The 18,201-nt window shown below is 40.2% G+C and overlaps 1 protein-coding gene across 1 annotated transcript in view; it reads left to right on the top strand.

Annotated features, from left to right (window-relative positions):
* LOC126175811 (DDB1- and CUL4-associated factor 10) overlaps positions 1-18,201 on the top strand; it is a 65,142-nt gene that overhangs the window by 43,350 nt on the left and 3,591 nt on the right. The window contains exon 5 of the mRNA XM_049922799.1: positions 2,005-2,220. Coding sequence (XP_049778756.1) covers positions 2,005-2,220 — 216 coding nt within the window. The remainder of the gene's footprint in view (positions 1-2,004; positions 2,221-18,201) is intronic.

Genomic DNA, 18,201 nt, shown 5'->3' with positions numbered 1-18,201 from the left:
ATGACTACATTCAGTGTTCTGTTATTAGAAGTGTATGTTTCAGGGCTTCTTCCAAGTATTAAGGATTGTTGTCCCACATCCTCTCTGTTTCTGTTGGACTTGTGGTCATGTAAGTGAATCACATGAGAAGTGGATAATAAGAAAATAATAAATGAAATTCCACAAAAAGGATTTAAAAAGGGGCTGGCAGCTAAGTCAAAGATAATCAAAGAATGGTGTAAACCTAAAAGTACAAGTTGATCAAAAGTGGTGTGAAGAAGAAGAAGAAGAAGAAGAAGAAGAAAGTAGTAGTGAAGACAAATAAGAAAACTGAGAAAGTTGTAAAATGCAACTGAGCGAAGTGGCGTAGTAGTTAGCGTACTGGACTCACATTCGGAAGGATGACTGTTCAAACTCATGTCTGGCCATCCAGATGTAGGTTTCTCATGACTACCCTAAATTGCTGGGCTGGTTCCTTTGAAAGGGCATGGACGATTTCCTTCCCAATCTCTGAGCTTGTGCTACATCCTAATGACCTCGATGTCGACAGAATGTTAAACTCAATCTTCCTTCCTCCTTCTAAAATACAAGACAACACAGACATAAATCTGGGTGGCAAGGATATGTCAGCATACTTTGATAGGATAATAATCCTGATAAGAAAGGATAAACTTGAAAATTGCGTAGTGTTGTTTCCATTAGGAGACTAACTTTTATTGGAAAAGAGCTAGCAGGCTGAACTTTTGGAATTAGATCATGAATTGTGATTGGGTAAGTTTGTTTGTAGAGCATTATCCATGAAAGACAAAAGCCACAGTTCAAATCTTGCATCAGCACAAATTTTTTTAATAGTTGACATCTTATGCAATATGGAAATGTATCAGAAAGCTCCCTTAAGCAATTCTGTACTTATTTTCTTTCTTCCAATGGTATAATTTTCACAAGGTATGCAGGGTAGCTACTGTGACATGGAGGATATTAAGAAAGAGGTACTGACATATGAGTGCTGTAAGAGACCATGGCATTTCATCAGTTACTGTCATTTCGTTTTATTTCAGTAGAATGCTGGCCATAAAAAGCAGATCAACCTACAGTTTTCAGATATTGAGAACTGAAAGATTTAGCTCCTTGGAACTATCCTATTTCAGTTTTTCTCTGATTTTCCTGAATTTCTTAAGAGGAAAGTATGTAAATGTTTTTGACAAGTTTATATTCAGTTGATTACTTTCATGTGAAAACAGATATAGAGCTTGTTTATCATTGACCTTGCTGGTGGTTAAAATGGATCATTTATGAGAGAGAAGACAACCTAGTAGATATATTCCACTTGCAAAAAGTATTCAAGAATGAGGTACTTAATTGTTTTGCAAAACAGTCCACTTTACCATGCTATGGTTCTCACCTCACACCATTGTATTCAATAGTGCCAGTAGCTTTAACTCCAGTGAACTTTTGTGGGCATTCTCTTTCATATCCATGTTTGTTGCAGGTATTTTTATGAGGTGATAGGTTTCAGTTGTGACTCAAAACCTTTTGATTAAGGCTGCAATTTTTTTCTTTATATAAATTGTAATTTTGCTCTTTATATTAACAAACAAGATGTGAAATTCTGTGGTGTTTTAAGACACTGGACTTATACTGATGGGCAACAGTAAAGCAGTGCTATAAAAGTTTAAATATCATCATCTGCTTACTATTTTATTTTACTTATGAAGTGACAATTTTTACGGAAAAAAGAACTAAGGTAATATTTTACTACCACGCCTAGTAGTGGTAGATAAAATCCACTATAGTATAAGTGTATTCTTAAGTCATCTTGTATGTTATATACACTCTTTACTTGTATGCTCAAATTGTCCTCATCGCTGTTTGTTGATGATGTATATACTTCATTAGTCAGTCTTATTTGTGTTATGAAGATAAAAATTGATAGTTCTCTCAGTAACTTCATGTGCCAATACTTTAATTATTTAAGAGCTTTTGACAACATATTTCACTATGTTACCTTATTTTTTTTTGTTTTAGCCCAACATGTACCGCCTAATGCAACTAAGTCAGACTACAATTCCTGTTGCTGCTACTTACACACACCTATTTTCAAAGAGTCGCAAGGTGAATAGGGTTGAAATTGTCGCAGACTTTCCAAAGGGTGATGATGCAGAAGTTGTTTCATCACTCCAGATTCATCCACAGGGATGGTGTGCACTTTCTCGTAACATCAGTAATAATGAAACATCTGAGGTGGGTCACTAAATTGGTACAGGTTCATTACACATTGTATGTATTTTGATTATTGCTGTTGTGTTACTTACAGTCCTGAATACTTTTTGATCATTTTCATTAATACTGAACCGTTCATTGTGTTCAAATGTTCAGAAGTACAGAATGAATCAGCATTCATGGGAGCTACAGTTCACCTGTGTGGATAATTGAAGGCACACAGACCTCCTGAAGAGGCAGACAAATCGTGCATCACTTTTAGTGAATTGTAAACTCTCCAGTGGCAGCTACCTTGGTTCTAATGTGTATAGAGAAATCAGCTAGAGCAGAGAACAAACTGTTCCTGCAGGTGGATAACACATGATAGACACTCTATAAGTAATAAATGAGTTTATGAAATGGGGCAGGGCAATCAGTCTACAAAGTAAATTGTCTACAAATCACTTGTGCAACCAGTTCTAGAATATTGCTCAAGTGGGACCTATGCCATATGTGACTGATGGGATACTGAACATGTATAGAAAAGGGCATCACAAATGGTCAAAGGTCTGTTTAATCTGTATGAGTGTGTCACAGAGATAGTGAAGGAACTGAACTAGAAGATCCTTGAAGATGGACGTAAACTATCCTTAAAAAGTATGTTAATGAAGTTTCAAGGACTGGCTTTAAATAATGACTCTAGGAATTCACTGCAACCCACTATGCACTGCTTACATAATGATCACGAGATTAAGATTAGAGTAATTACTGCACCCACAGAGGCCTAATAACTGGTACAACGGAACGTGCCCTCTGCTATGCACTTCACGATGATTTGCAGAGTATGGCTATAGATGAAGACATAGCAGATGTGAGACTATGGTGAGAGAACTTTAAAAGCATGAAATTAATTGAATATAGATATTGGTTAAGTAACCTTCATATCTTCAATTACAAACATGAGGAGAATGACGGATTCAAAATTAAGAAATTAGGTTTGGAAGGTAACTCCATACTATTTCTTACAATAACTTTGAAAGTGTTTTTCAATTGATGTACTGGGGGGGGGGGGGAGGAAGAGGATTGAGCCTTAGTGGATTTTACTTGAAACAGCTTTGATTTTTTGCTGCTGCTGTTGCTGCAGTTGTTGTTGTTGTTGCTGCTGCTGCTGCGGCTGCTGTTGTCGTCCAAAGACTGGTTTATTGCAGCCACCCCCCACCCCCACCCCCCTCCCCTCACCTACACACACTTGCTTCCAGTACCCCTCTGGGGCCTTATAACTGTTCCGTGAGTACATGATGTTGAGCACAGGCCCCCAAACTATTGCAGTACATCTTTCCTTTCATTTTCTGTAGTCTCTCATCTCTGACTGTCCATTCTGCTTGTTTCTCACTTTCTCGTTGTGGCAGCTATGATATTGACCAGCTATTCATGAAGTTCTGCTTTCAATCTTGGAATCTTCTTTCACTCACCTTCTTGTGGCTGAAGTAACTTGGAATCCTTCTCTGTGTTTGACCTTCTTTTTCCAAAATTTTTTTGTAGTGCGGACTGATTGGGGAAGAAAAATGTAAATAGTGCCTACTGCGTACAATGTTAAAGATCATCTGAGCACAATACCTGCATAGGCTGCTATTTGCACTTCAAAGGTAACACTGTAGCCAATCTGACACACCGTTTTGATTGAACCTCCTGACAGGGACCAGACTGTTGAAGCCTGCAATGCTGTCCCCACACATGTCAAGGTGTAGATGCTTGTTTTCCTGAGGTATCAGAACTCCTGACAGTGGGCATCATGCCAGGTGGCCTTTGCTGCAGCTGGGAGGCACCCATGGGGACAACCCTCGATTGAAGTAGGTTGCATCACAAACTTTTTGCATATGAAATGTATTGAATTACACCAGAACAGTGGCCATTTGATCTGGCTCTCTCTTTAGACAGGAATCAAAACTTCAACACAGACAGTTAAAACCCTGCTGCTTTTCCTATCCTGTTTACACCGTGGGAAGAGGAACAAGCCTAACGGCTAGGAGTGAAACAATTTATACAATAATTATTATGTATTTGATCTGATAGGGATACTTTTACTGTGACAAAGTCATTATTTTTGTGGAACGTGTTGAAGATAAATTTGAAGAAGTTGAGTCATTAGGAAAAATGCACATTGGATCACTATTGATTAAAGTCCCTTCTTCTGCACAGTCTACAGCTCTTTAGACATGTGAATATCTGGATGACATAACAGTGACAACTGCCCCACACAAGACTTTGAATATGGTCCTAGGAATCATCTTCCACAAGACTTAATGTTCCAAATAGACGAGGAGCTTTGAAGTAATCTTGAGTGGCAAGGTGTACATTTTCTCTGACATACCCAAAAAAAGTTCCAAGGATAATAGAATAGATACAGGTACCTTTAACTTTGCCTTTAAAGGGAATGTCTGCGGAAAAAAATTAGTCATGACATACAGCTGTGATGTGAAACTTGATGCCCATTGCCCATGAGATGCTTGTGACGCTTGCACTTTGGTCATATGTTGTCCTGTTGCACGGCAGACCCAAACTATGATAACTGTGGATGATCACTCCGTGGAGGCAGTCCTTGTGAACAACCACCTCTGTGTGTCAGTTGTACAAACACCATTCTCTATTTCACTGGTTTGCCCAGTCTTCATGAAAGAAAAGAATATACAGGAAAATTAACCTATTGACAGTCTGTCGTGTATTGAGGCATGTAATAAAATGTGAATGCCTGAATCCTGTTGAAATGATGTTCAATTACGTGAAAGTCGAGGCCATCACTGCCACTACCTCGATTTTTTTGAAATTGTTTCTCCCACCCCACCTCCTTTCTTGCAGTTCCTGGCACCGTATTCGGGAACCACTTCTCATGTTCGACCAGAGGAGCAGTTTCCTCCTTCGGCGTCTACCAATGACAAGGCTTCTTCTTGGGAACCCTCTTGCTGGAAACCACAGATAAGATGCCTAATGCCAGCCAGTGGCTGAGGAAACTGTGCCCTGTAGGTCCCAAGGTTGCTGCTCTTCATCTGTCCACATGCTCATTGCAGGTAGGCCCTCACAAGGATCCCAGCCACCAAAGGATGTGAAGGAGGAGGAGAAGAAGAAGAATCGGGATGAGGCTAATCCAATGACTCTGCAGGCACCACATTCCTCCATGCCATGAGAATCTGAACCAATGCTCGTGACAGGCATTGAGCGATCCTGGGGTGTTACCTGTCCTCCTGACCCCTTCACTCCTAACCTGGACATAAGTAATGTGCTCATTCAGTGGAACTATAATGGTTATTACCACATGTGCCAGAACTACAACACCTCGGGCATGGATGTGTGTGATGTCTTTAGGTTAGTTAGGTTTAAGTAGTTCTAAGTCTAGAGGACTGATGACCTCAGATGTTAAGTCCCATTGTGCTTAGAGCCAAGCCAGAACTACAACACTTCATTTCCTCTTCTTCTGCATTATGCATTACTCTGCAAGAAATGCATTTCAGTGGTGGCCATTCCCCAATGCTGTATGGTTGTCATGCATTCTGCTGAAACTGTGCTGGCCCTGAGAGGGCATCTGGAGGTGTCTGTACATTGGTTCGCCAAAATGCCTTCAGTGAGTGGATTCCTCTTCATACCATATTGTAAGCAATAGTGGTGCAAGTGCAAACCAACTCAGCAATCACCATCTGCAACATTTACATACCTCCAGGCAGGCTACGTACTTTAGTTGACCATCTTAATCCAACAATGTTCCCCCCCTTTTCTGCTACTTGGGGATGTGCATCATTCCTGTGGGGGAGTACTGCTTCATCTGGTAGTGGCCTACACTTGGCGGGCTTCTTACTGACCATGATCTGTGTTTTCTCAGTGATGGTACTCCTACCCACTTCAGTGCTGCCTGTGGCGTCTTTTCCCCTATTGGGCTAACAATCTTTTTCCTCCTGTCTTGTGGCTTCACTGACTGATCACTTTGGTCACTACATGATGATCTTTGTGACCGTGACCACTTTCCAGTGATTCTGTCACTTCCTTGCCATTGCCAGATGGACTGACCAGATTGCACTGACAAAGTTGTGCAAGACGTTTCCGATGCAATCACCCACACCGCCACTGTAACTACTGTTCCCCTTTCTGCAGGTCCTCTCTACCTCTGGCTGGTGTCGCGGTGGACCACAGGCATTGCAGTAGCTTTCAGGATAACTGAACAGCCCTGCATCATTTTAAGTGACATCCTTTGCAGACCAACTGTATCACTTTTCAGCGACTTCATGTTAAGTCTTGCTATTTAATTAAACAAAGTAAAAAGAAATTCTGGGAGTGCTGAGTCTCCTCTCAGAGGATATATGCCTCTTCCTCCCAGGTTTGGAGCAAGGTCCTTGTTCTTCTGGGCTGCAAATGATCAACAGCTGTTCCAGGTCTTGAGCTTCAGGTTAGTCTTCATACCGATGCATCGGTTCTTACTTAAAACCTTGTGATGCACATTGACAGCATGAGCATCCTCTTCTTATCCAGCTATCTTTCTACTGCAGAAATGACAAGTTGAAGAAATGTGTATTTGTTTCACTCCTCACACAGGCGAATCATATTTTGAACCTTTCACTGATTGAGAACTGCTTCAGCATCTTGCCATGGTCCCAGCCCCTGATTCAGTTCGTATATTATATTATTTAAAGGTTACAGGAAAATTGTCTACTGCTTTGTTAGTTATGAGTCTGGTTTTACACCAGACGATCTAATAATTTGGCCCATATTGAACCTATGATTTTGCAAAAGAACATTTTTCCGATTCAGGCTGAAATGTGTGCCTTGGAATCTTGACAACAGACTTTCTAACTCTGTAGTATGTTTCTCAATCATTTGGGAAAATACAAGAATGTCATCTAGATAGAGCAAACACACAGTTTGTTCTAAAGCTTCCAGTAATAAGCTTGCAAATCACTGGAATGTGGTGGGTGCATTTCTTAAGCCAAAACGCATCCTTAAAAACTCATATAGCTTGGAAGATGCTTACAGCCTGTCTTGGGATGTAGTCAGCCCTGCCTGATTTCATATCTGAAGGGATAAAGACTTTTTAATTCCCTAGTTTATCGAAAGTTTTGCTGATACGAGGCAATGGGTAGGTATCAGGCATGGTGACTGTTTACTGCAGTCATATCCTCACGTAGATGGTAAGTCTTTTCTCCGTTAACAGATTTTTTAGGGACTGGAGGAATGTTGTATAATTCCAACTTCAAGCTATTGCTGAAAACACTCTTCAACTACTGATTGCAAGAGATATGGATTTCTGTAAGGTTTTTGTGCTATTGGTGTGATATCCATGGTTGCACTTTTGAGGTAGTGTGCAAATGTTGCCTCTCCCCAGAGAACAACACAAATTCCTCTAAGACTGGATACAAAAAACCTCGCTTAAACTTGGATAAGTGTAGTTACTTTCCCTACAAGCGACTTTTAAGCAGTGCAGTGATTGTATAAATTTCTGTTATAGGCAAGGATTCCTGCTTCTTACTCTCCTGAAACTGTTTTCTTCCCTTTGGAGGTAACTCATGAGTAGTTATCTTCTTTTTACTGGCCAGTATAGTTCCACATGGTGTTAAGGCATCTTTCTTCCCAAAATTATCTGACCCAACCGGAACATACAATTTCTCACCTATTACCTTGACTTCACAGAGACCTTGTTTCATATGTCTTGTAGCTGGTAGAGAAACTCATTCTGGATGAGCTGATCAACCAGACAGACAGTTCTGCCAAGCTCTTGGATTCCAACTGTCACTCAGAGGACTTTCCCTCTTCTGCCACATATAGTTACTTTGATGTTGGCTTTCAACACCAAAATACCTGGCTGTATAGAAACTTGGGAGATATGTTGCGCCCATCCCTCTGAGTTTCTCGAATGTGTGCATACTACTGCCATTGAAATGATTAATTGCTTCACCAAATTCAACAGTATGTGACCAGTAGTCAGTCACACTTTAAGGACTGGTGCAGAAAATCATTCCCCTGCATAACATCAAAATCCTGCTTCTGTTTTCCTACAGTCACCATCTTGAGTTTATAAGTGGTTTCATCCGTTATTGGCTCAACAAAACAATTTCCTGTAGGCTTAATAATTTCAGATACTCAACATTTAATACAGCAGTGGGGTGGCTTCAATGCCTGCTTTATTGCGTGTGTCGTCTAAAATTCTTGCTTGTCTTCCTCGCATTGTTTCAGAAACAATCACTTGTTGCCACCCCTTGTACCCCACGGATATTGACGGGGTGTACAGTTCTTAATGGGGGCAGGATGGCTACGACTAACCCCTCACCTCACCCCCTGATCATTTCCCTTATTAGCTCTCATTTCTTTGGTAACTTTGAAAGCTATCTTCACCATAGTTTGATCTGTTCTTCTTCTGAGGGCAACTTATGCCCACGTCCTACTTCTCTATAAATGGGGCAGCAGGGAACCTGATGTTGTAGGTGGTATGACCTGCTCTCCCACATTGTCCGCAGTTAGTTTCATTAGTGAACACACAACACAGCTCATTATGGCTTGAAGGGGTAGAAACAAATTGCCCTGCTTGTTAACATAACAGTGGGAAGCAAACTGCTTCATCTAGTACTTAATTATGAAATGCATTCCTGTTGGGGATGCATGTCTGACAGGAATTAGTTCTGATCCAGTTAGTAAATGTCTTGGAATTCTCCCTCAGTCTCTGTCAGAGAATGAGTTGTTTATCGCGACAGTAACTGACTCCCCATTTATCTGAATACCACGCTGCTATCACTTTGCCAAAGTTTCAGATCCCTCTCTACTCTTCAATGCATCAACAGATTCAATGTACGTGTGTGCAGCCCCATGTTCTTTATTTGTGCCACGTTTAATAAAAAAACTGTTTGGGCAAGAACAAATGCAGCCAGCATTGCAGACATTTTGCAAGAAAGTAATCAATTTTCATTAGATTTTCCTGAGAATGAGGGAATAAAGTTTACCATTGGGAAACTACTCACAACAGTAGATGATGGGACAATTATACTTGCCTTGACCACTTTAGGCCCTCACTTTCTGGTCACTTGAGTCTGATTTTGATGTGGCTGCACACATTCAAATCTTGCCTCCAACTTTTATATACAAGTTTCTGTATTTGTTTCGACAGAGCCTTTATGAGGTCACCACCATCCCCTTAAGCAGGGCTTTCCTGCAAGGGTCATGTCAGAGACATGGTTATAAACAGAGGGGCCTATCACTTGCACTAGAAACAATAAAATTAAAGCAAAGTGATTAATAACTCATAGAAAGAGGGAAAGTTCCCACGTCTTGAATGCAGCTACACCAACTTAGTAATTTGTAGACAGACTGATGAGAAGTGGCGAAAAGGGAATGACCAGTATGTGCACTGTGGAGGCAGAGATGGCAGCACACCATGTAGTGGCAAAGCCAGACAGAACCCATGGCCCTCAGAGAGAAGGCATTGCAGCAGTCATGATGACCAGGTGAAGGTGCTCCCATCGCTGGCACTCAGACCCTCATGGAAATGACTGTGCAGGAGACAGCAGCAGAAAGGTTGTCCCAGCATTGGATGTCAAGAGGACAGCAACAGGAGATGAACTGAAGAGGCATAGCTGGGCAGCATTGGGGTAGGCCTGCAGTCAGCAGAACTTTGTGTATCTGAAGGCAGTGGGATTCGCCGTGGTGTGCTCATGTGCAGCACACGTTAGTGCTAGATGCCCAGCAACAATGAAATGCACCAGATGGCATGGAAAAACTCCATGCCTCGCAGTGCTGTCTTACGAAAGCCAGATACAGCCAAGGGCTAAAGTCTGTTTACTAATAAGACTATGACTCTCACCCTTTGACAACAGTCTCATAACAATATCCAGCCATAGAGGACAGTAATTACTGGATCAGTTGGTGGTTGTCCTTCTGATTCTGGTGCCAGACGTACATATGGGAATGTCTAGGCTTAGGAGCAGGCATACTATGTGGGTTTTTACAAGTAAAAGAGGAAGATTTACCCAGGCAATTGCGAGGTATATTCTGTATGAAAGTGGGTACATAGGCACACCTGTGAATGACACCAAACATTTGGGGAGGCCATTACACATAAAGTAAGGAATAATTAATAAGAGGGTAGGAAATGACAAATTGTCAGTTTGGGAAGCAATAGCAGAGAGAACAAGCCCAACTTGGTAGGCCACTCTGCTATTTGCATTACACTCCTCATTTGATCCTCTCCTTAGGTGTCCAGTGGTAGAGGATTGCGAAGACACTCGCCAAGGTACCCATTGGTCAGCAGTCCTTACTGTGGGAACTATGCTTATCTCAGCATCATGTGCTGGAGCAGTGCACAGGGTGTGAAAGTGTTCTCTCAACAAGCAGCTAATTGAACCAAGAAACCAATTCAGAAAATATATATATATATATATATTTAAAAACAAAGATGATGTGACTTACCAAATGAAAGTGCTGGCAGGTCGACAGACACACAAACAAACACAAACATACACACAAAATCCTAGCTTTCGCAACAAACTGTTGCCTCATCAGGAAAGAGGGAAGGAGAGAGAAAGACGAAAGGATGTGGGTTTTAAGGGAGAGGGTAAGGAGTCATTCCAGTCCCGGGAGCGGAAAGACTTACCTTAGGGGGAAAAAAGGACGGGTATACACTCGCACACACACACATATCAATCCACACATATAAGGAAGGGTGGAAGATATGCAGGTGATCCATTTGGACAGAACATGGAAAATTTATTATTTTTATATATATATATATATATATATATATATATATATATATATATATATATATATATATAAAAATAATAAATTTTCCATGTTCTGTCCAAATGGATCACCTGCATATCTTCCACCCTTCCTTCCTTCCTTCCATATCACCTGATTTGGTTAGACCAAATACCATTACCATTATATACTCTTGGTGGTGCTCATTTTATAAGATACTATACAATGTGCTCAACACCTCTTCCAAATTCTTTGCAGTCTTAACAGAATTACATATTCATCAGGAAATCTCATAATTTTTATTTCTTCTCCATGGACTTTAATTACCTTTCCAAATTTCTTCTTGTTTTCCTTCACAGCGTACTCAGCATACAGATTGAATAACATTGGGTATAGGCTATAACCAAGTCTCATTATGGCTTTCCTTCTGTGTCCTTCAATTCTAATAACTGCAGCCTGGTTTCTGCACACAATGTATATAACCTTTCACTTCCTGTATTTTATCCCTGCTACCTTCAGTATTGCAAAGAGTGTAATCCAGTCAACATTGTCAAAAGATTTTTCTGAATATACAAATGCTTATAAACGTAGATTTGCCTGTCTTCAGGATAATTTGTCGGGTCAAACGTGTTCCTACATTTTTGTGGAACCTAAACTGATGTTCCCCAATGTCAGCTTCTAACAATGTTTCCATTCTCCTATAAATAATTTGTGCCATTGTGTTGCAACCATATCTTATTAATGTGTTGGTTCAGTAGTATTCATGCCTGTCGGCACTGCCTTATTTGGAGTTGGAATTACTACATTCTCCTCATAGTCTGTAGGTATTTCTCCTGTATTATATATCTCTCCCACTGTGTATTGTAGTTTTGCCATTGCTGGCTCTCCCAAGGATCTCAATAATTGTGAGAGAATGTTGTATTTTCCAGTGACCTTTTTTCTACTTAGGATTTCAGTGGTCTGTCAAATTCTACACGCTTTATGAAATCTCTCATCTCATCTTCACCTACTTCCACTTCTCTTTGTATAGTGTAGTTCATAACCCTTTTATAGATTATCTATATATTCCTAACATCTTTTAGCTTTCCCTTCTTTGCGTAGTACTGGCTTGCTGTCAGGACTCCTTGTATTCATACAGTTGCTTCTTTTTTCCTTCAAAGGGAAGATGAAAGTTCAAACCCTGTCCAGTCAACCAGATTCAGACTTTCCATGAGTGCTCTAAATTGCTCCAGGCAGCTGTCCGAATGATTTATTTCGAAAAGGGCGTGTCTGATTTTCTTCACCATACTTCCATAATCTGAGCTTGTGCTTCATTTCTAATGACCACACTGCCTTTGGTATGTTAAACAACTTCCTTCCTTCTTGCTTTTCTCCAAAGATTTCTTTAATTTTTCTGTAGGTGGCATCTACTCTAATGAGCCTAAACATTATGACCACTTGCTTAATAACTTGTTTGTCAATTTTTGGAATGAAATAAATCACTGATTTGGCTTATTGGGATCTGGCAGTTTGTTGGTAGGTTTGTAGATTAGTTGTCTATGCTCAGGTCATATAATTCACGTAAATAATAGGCCACTGATTTGTGTATGCAGTGGTGGTGCCCATTAGGGACCCAGATGGTTTCAGCATGATTTACATCAGACAAATTAGGTCACTGAGACATCAATGCGAGTTCACTATAATGCTCCTTAAACAACTGTAACACAGTTCTGGCTCTGATACTGCACAATTATACTGCTGAAAGATGACTTTGTCATCAGGGAAGACGTCAAGCATAAGGGAATGCAGGTGATTCGCAGCTGTCAACATGTCTTTGATTACTACCACAGGTCCCATGCAAGCATAGGAGAATGTCTCCTATAGCTTAATACTACTCCCACCAGCGTATGACTGTGGTGCACTGCATGTTTCAAGTCACTGTTCACCTCAAAGTCAGTGTTTGTGGAAACAGTCATCAACCTAGTGTTGCAAAAATGTGATTTACCGAAAGCACCAACACATTACCATTGATCAATGGTCGAATCGTGATGCTCCCATGCCCACTGCAGCCGTAATAGATGATGTCATTGGGTCAATATGTGAACATGTAGGAGTGGTTTGCTGCAGAGCTCCCATGTTCGACAATATACGATGAATGGTGTTCTCCAAAACACTGGGTGTGCACTGGCATTGTGCTCTTTTGGCAGAGATGCCACAGATCACCATCTGTGTTGCTTTATAGAGCAGACAAGGCTCCAAATCCTACATTCTGTGAAGAGTCATGGACATCCAACTATTTAGTGTATGGTTGTAGTTTCACTGTCCTACATCTTTCTGTAGATGCTCACGACAGTAGAACGTGAACAATTGACTAGCTTCACTGTTTTGGAGATACTTGTTCACAGGCTCTGTGTAATGATAATCTGCCCTTTGTCAAAGTCACTTATCTCAATGGATTTTCCCATTTGCAGGCCCTATCTTTGCTAGAGTGATCCCCCATCTGTGTCTGCTCTGCTTGCATACTTGCATCACATGCCTGCAATGCCACCTGTCAACATCAAACATTGCAGTGGCCAGTGTTCATAAAGTTGTGGATGATCAGTGTGTCTTTCCTCCAGTTATGCATGCTTCTATAGCCTTGCACTTGTCCTGTGCACAAACTGACCTCTTGCTTATGTCCCATCAATATTCGATGGGATTCATGCTGGGTTATCTGGGTGGCCAAATTATTTGCTCAAATGGTCCAGAAAGTTCTTCAAACCAATAATAAACAATTGTGGCCTGGTGAAATGTCAAATTGCCAACTAGCTCTGCAGATGATGAAGAGGTTAAAATAATGTAAGATGAGGTAAAGGAAATTATTCAGATGGTTAAGGAGGTCAAAGATTTAGATATGTTATGTAACTGGGAATTTGGCAGTTGGAAAAGGAAGGGAAGGAAAGATAGTGGGAGAATATAGGTTGGAGGAAAGGAATAGTACACACACCTACCTGAGCTAAAACTTGCTTTAAGAATCATGAAAGAAGATTGTATATATGGAATATACATGGGTACATTAGATAGTTTAAGATTGTTTGGATAATGATAAAACAGAATTTAGAAATCAGATTTTAAACTGGTAAGACATTTCCAGAAGCAGATGTGGACTAATATTTTGGTTATGAACTGTAAGTTAACTGCAAAAAGGTTGGAAATTATGGATATGAAACCTTGAATGAGTAGCAGACCTAGTCGAAATTCTGAACAACAAAGGAGATATTCTGCATATTGATGAAAGGAGAAAATACAAAATTGCAGCAGACAGAGCAGATGTCTGAAAAATTAGGTTGGCAGAAAGTACCAACCGATTAAGCAGGAATGTTTAGGGGACAAATGCAAGACGTTAGATACATATGTGACTAAGAGAAATATAGGTACCACATATAGGAAGATTAAAGATACCTTTGTGCAAAAGAGAAACAGCTTTTTGAATATCAAGAGCTCAGGTGGGAAGCATAGAAGGAACATATAGAAGGCCCCTATGAGGGAAATGAACTTGAAGACGAATCTGACAGGCCGCTTAAAGACTGAAGTTGAAACAATTCTCATGAATAGAGCTAGCCGTTGCAAAACCCTTCCACCCAGTGGTCAAGGCATATGAGATGGGCAAAATACCCTAAGACTTCAGGAAGAGTGTAATAATTTCTCCAAAGAAGGCAGGTGCTGACAGGTGTGAATATTACCAGTCAGTCAGTTTAATGAGTCATGGTTGCAAGATACTGACTCAGATTATTTACAAAAGAATAGAAAAAACTGGTAGAACCTGACCTTCGGTGTTAACAGTTTGTGTTCCAGATAAATGTAGGAACGTGACTTATTTTAGAATGTTAAAGAAAAACAAACCTACATTTATAGCATTTGTTGATTTAGAGAGAGGTTTTGACAGTGATGACCGATCTACAGTCTCTGAAATTTAGAATATATCAGGGGTAACGAAAGTTAATACGGCTTCTACACAAATCAGACTGCAGTTAGAAGAGTTGAGAAAGGAATGAGACAGAGTTAGATTCTATCCCCAGTATTATTCAATCCATGCATTGAGCAAGCAATGAAGGGAATCAGCAAAAGCTCTGGAGAAGGAATTAAAACTCTTGGAGAAGAGCTGTGAGGTTTGCCAATGATTTTGTAATTGTAAGACTGAACAGCATTTGAACATAACGGGTGGTACTGGGTAGTTTAATTAAACTGATGGTGTTTAGAGTGCTGCAGTGTGGGCTGTTTACATCGCAGGATGCTGAAAAAAATTAGGTATGTTCATTAAACAGTGTGTTCGGAGTATGCTGAAACAAATGATAGTTCCATTTTGTGCCACCAGGTGAAAACATGGTTTTTGAAGCAGTCAGAATGTGGTTTGGGTGCAAAAAGAGGGGAGAATCATCAAATCTATGATAATGGTAGTTCTGGCTCATTTATTAGGGTATGGTCACAAGTTACAACATGTGTTTTAATATGGTCTCCCATTTCAGCAACATGTTGCATCCGCAACACAGCACAGTCGACAGTTGCTTTCAGCATATCTGGTGTAATCCGAGTAATATGTCATCCTATTCTATCCTTCAGATCAGGAACAGTCTGGATACATTCTTGATAGCCACAATGTTTCAGATATCTCTACGACAGAAGTCACATGGATTTAGGTCAGAGTATCTTGAAGGCTTCACATCCTGAAATTTCCTATAGATGATGTGATCGTTACTGAAGGTTTCTTGAAGCAAATTTTCACTCGGCAGACAATGTGTGGTGTTGCCCAATCTTGCGTGAAAATAGTGCTGTGGACACAGTTGTGTTCTTGCAAAGCTGGAATCACATGTTGTACAAGGAGATCATTATGATGTGCAGATGTCACAGTACACTTAACAGACCCGTGAGATGTCATCTCGTCAAAGAAAAATGGACCGAGAATGAAGGAGCTTCTGAAACCACAGAACACAGTCACATAATTGGAGTGCAGAGGATGTTCCTGCACTGCATTTGGTGGAATATAAATCCATTTGCAACAGTTCTGTACATTCATGGCACTGTGCAGAGTAAAATGTACCCCCACCAAATGTCGTCCATTTCCATGCACGCCAAAAATGAAGGGCAAAGTCATGGCATTGTAGCGTTTCTTTGGAGTTCATGTGGTGCACATTCTTAATCTTCTAGGGATACCAGTGTAAAATGCACTGCAAAATCTTTTGAACTGTTGAAAACCAATTCCCTTGACACAGATCAAGCACTGGCTGCAGAATTTGAGTCATGTGCTGCACAGTCAGCTGTAGCTACAGAAACTGTATCAACAACTAACACGGGAATGGGCCACCTGCCTCTCCCTGCTACATCACCTAATTCATCAGTTTCTTCAAGTTAATTGTTGATCATCTTCTTTAGCTCATTTGTTGACATGGGTCTCTTCGCAGGTGTTTCTGTCGGCGATATTCCTGCAGTGCTGCACTGCTATTGCTGCTGTTCAGAGAAGCCTACTTTACCAGCGGTGCATAGTCTTTCTTCTCAATAGCCAATGTGTTTCATGTGGAAAACTTCACCTTCTCAGCCCTTTACACTGACAGTCACTTCACAGAAGAAATCAGCACTTGTCACCAAGTGACAAACGGTGTACTGATGTAAAAAACAGGAAACATTTCACATTATGACTGCTTACAGCACTATATTTCCACCTTGTGCAGAAAATGGAACTATTTTTTTTTTTCCAATATACTCCACGAGTGCACTGATTGATGAACATACGTACAATATTTTAATGTCCTGCGATGTATACAGCCAACATTGCAGCACTAGGAACGCTGTCAGTTTAATTATAACCATCTGGTATCTTGAAAAGAAAGTGTAAGATGAGTGGCAACAAAAGTAAACCAAGGATAATAGAATATACTTGAATTAAACCAGACGGTACTGAGGGAATTAGATTGGGAAATGAGATATTAAAAGTAGTACATGAGTTTTGCTAATATCAGACAGTAAAATAACTGATGATTGGCAGAGCAGAGAGGATATGAAATCAGACTGGTGATAGCAAGGAAAACGTTTCTAAAAAAAGCACTTATTAGCATTGAATATAAATTTAACTCTTAGGGAGTCTTTTCTCAGGGTTTTGTCTGGAATGTAGCCTTGTATAGATATCAATGTGGATGATAAACAGCTCAGACGAGATGAGAATAGAAGCTTTTGAAGTATGGTGCTGTAGAAGAATGCTAAAGATTAGATAGATAGATCAAATAACTAATGAGGGAGTATTGAATAGAATTGAGGAGAAAATAAATTTGTAGCACAACTTGCCTAAAAGAATGGATCAGTGGCTAGGAACGCTTCTGAGACATCAAGGAATAGGAATAGCTAATTTGGTAATGGAGGGAAGTGTGTGTGTGTGTGTGTGTGTGTGTGTGTGTGTGTGTGTGTGTGTGTGTTTTGTGGGATGTACAATATATGAAAAAGAAAGAATATGTGGTAAAAGAGATTTATTTCATGGTATTGAAGATGTAGTAGTGCTCATAGCTCTTATGGGATGCGTTTTAGAGCCTATGTTTACTAGACTTTCTTGCTTTGAATGGTCATTCCTGTCACATTGACCTTTCCTCCTGGGACACACTGTAGAGCTTATAATTATAATATAGGATTATAATAAAGGGATCTTGTAGAATCACAGTGGTTGGCACTTAAATTTTACTTCTGTCATGTGAATTACACTTTTTGGGGGTAGTTATTGTTGTCACAGGTGCAGATTGTGAAAAATGAATGCAATTTCATCACTAAAAGATACCACTGAGAGCAGATAAGAGTTGGCTTTAATCTTGTAACAAAATTGTAGACATAATTTTATATAACATTATTGGGAAGAGAGATTTGTAAGTAAAGTAAAATTAACAAGAAACAGTCAGTTTTTACCTGTTTTAAAATTGTAGACACTGGACATTGCGTCCCATGTGCAGTTACTGAAGATGATCTTGCATGTGGTTGTCCACTGTGAGATACATAGTGATTCATCACAGGCTAAGAATATGGCTTTGGAAGGCCTCAAAATCACTTTTGTATACTTCTTCACTTACTCTTACATCCTCCTCTAAATTGAATTAGTATTCCCATATAAGATGACTCACAAGGCCCTGCAAATCATATCAGTCATACACAGGGTATATGACACACTATTTAATCACAAATTCTGCATCTAGGAAGCATCAGTGGTACACAGCCATAACAGCTCAACTGGGGTGACAAAAGTTGTGGGGTATTTCCTAATACCGTGTTGAACCTCCTTTTGCCCTGAGTAGTGCAGCAACTTGA

The sequence above is a fragment of the Schistocerca cancellata genome, chromosome 3 (genome assembly GCF_023864275.1).
Source record: "Schistocerca cancellata isolate TAMUIC-IGC-003103 chromosome 3, iqSchCanc2.1, whole genome shotgun sequence".
NCBI lineage: Eukaryota > Metazoa > Arthropoda > Insecta > Orthoptera > Acrididae > Schistocerca > Schistocerca cancellata.
Note: the sequence above shows the minus strand (reverse complement) of the source record. Positions and strands in the feature narration are given on the sequence as shown.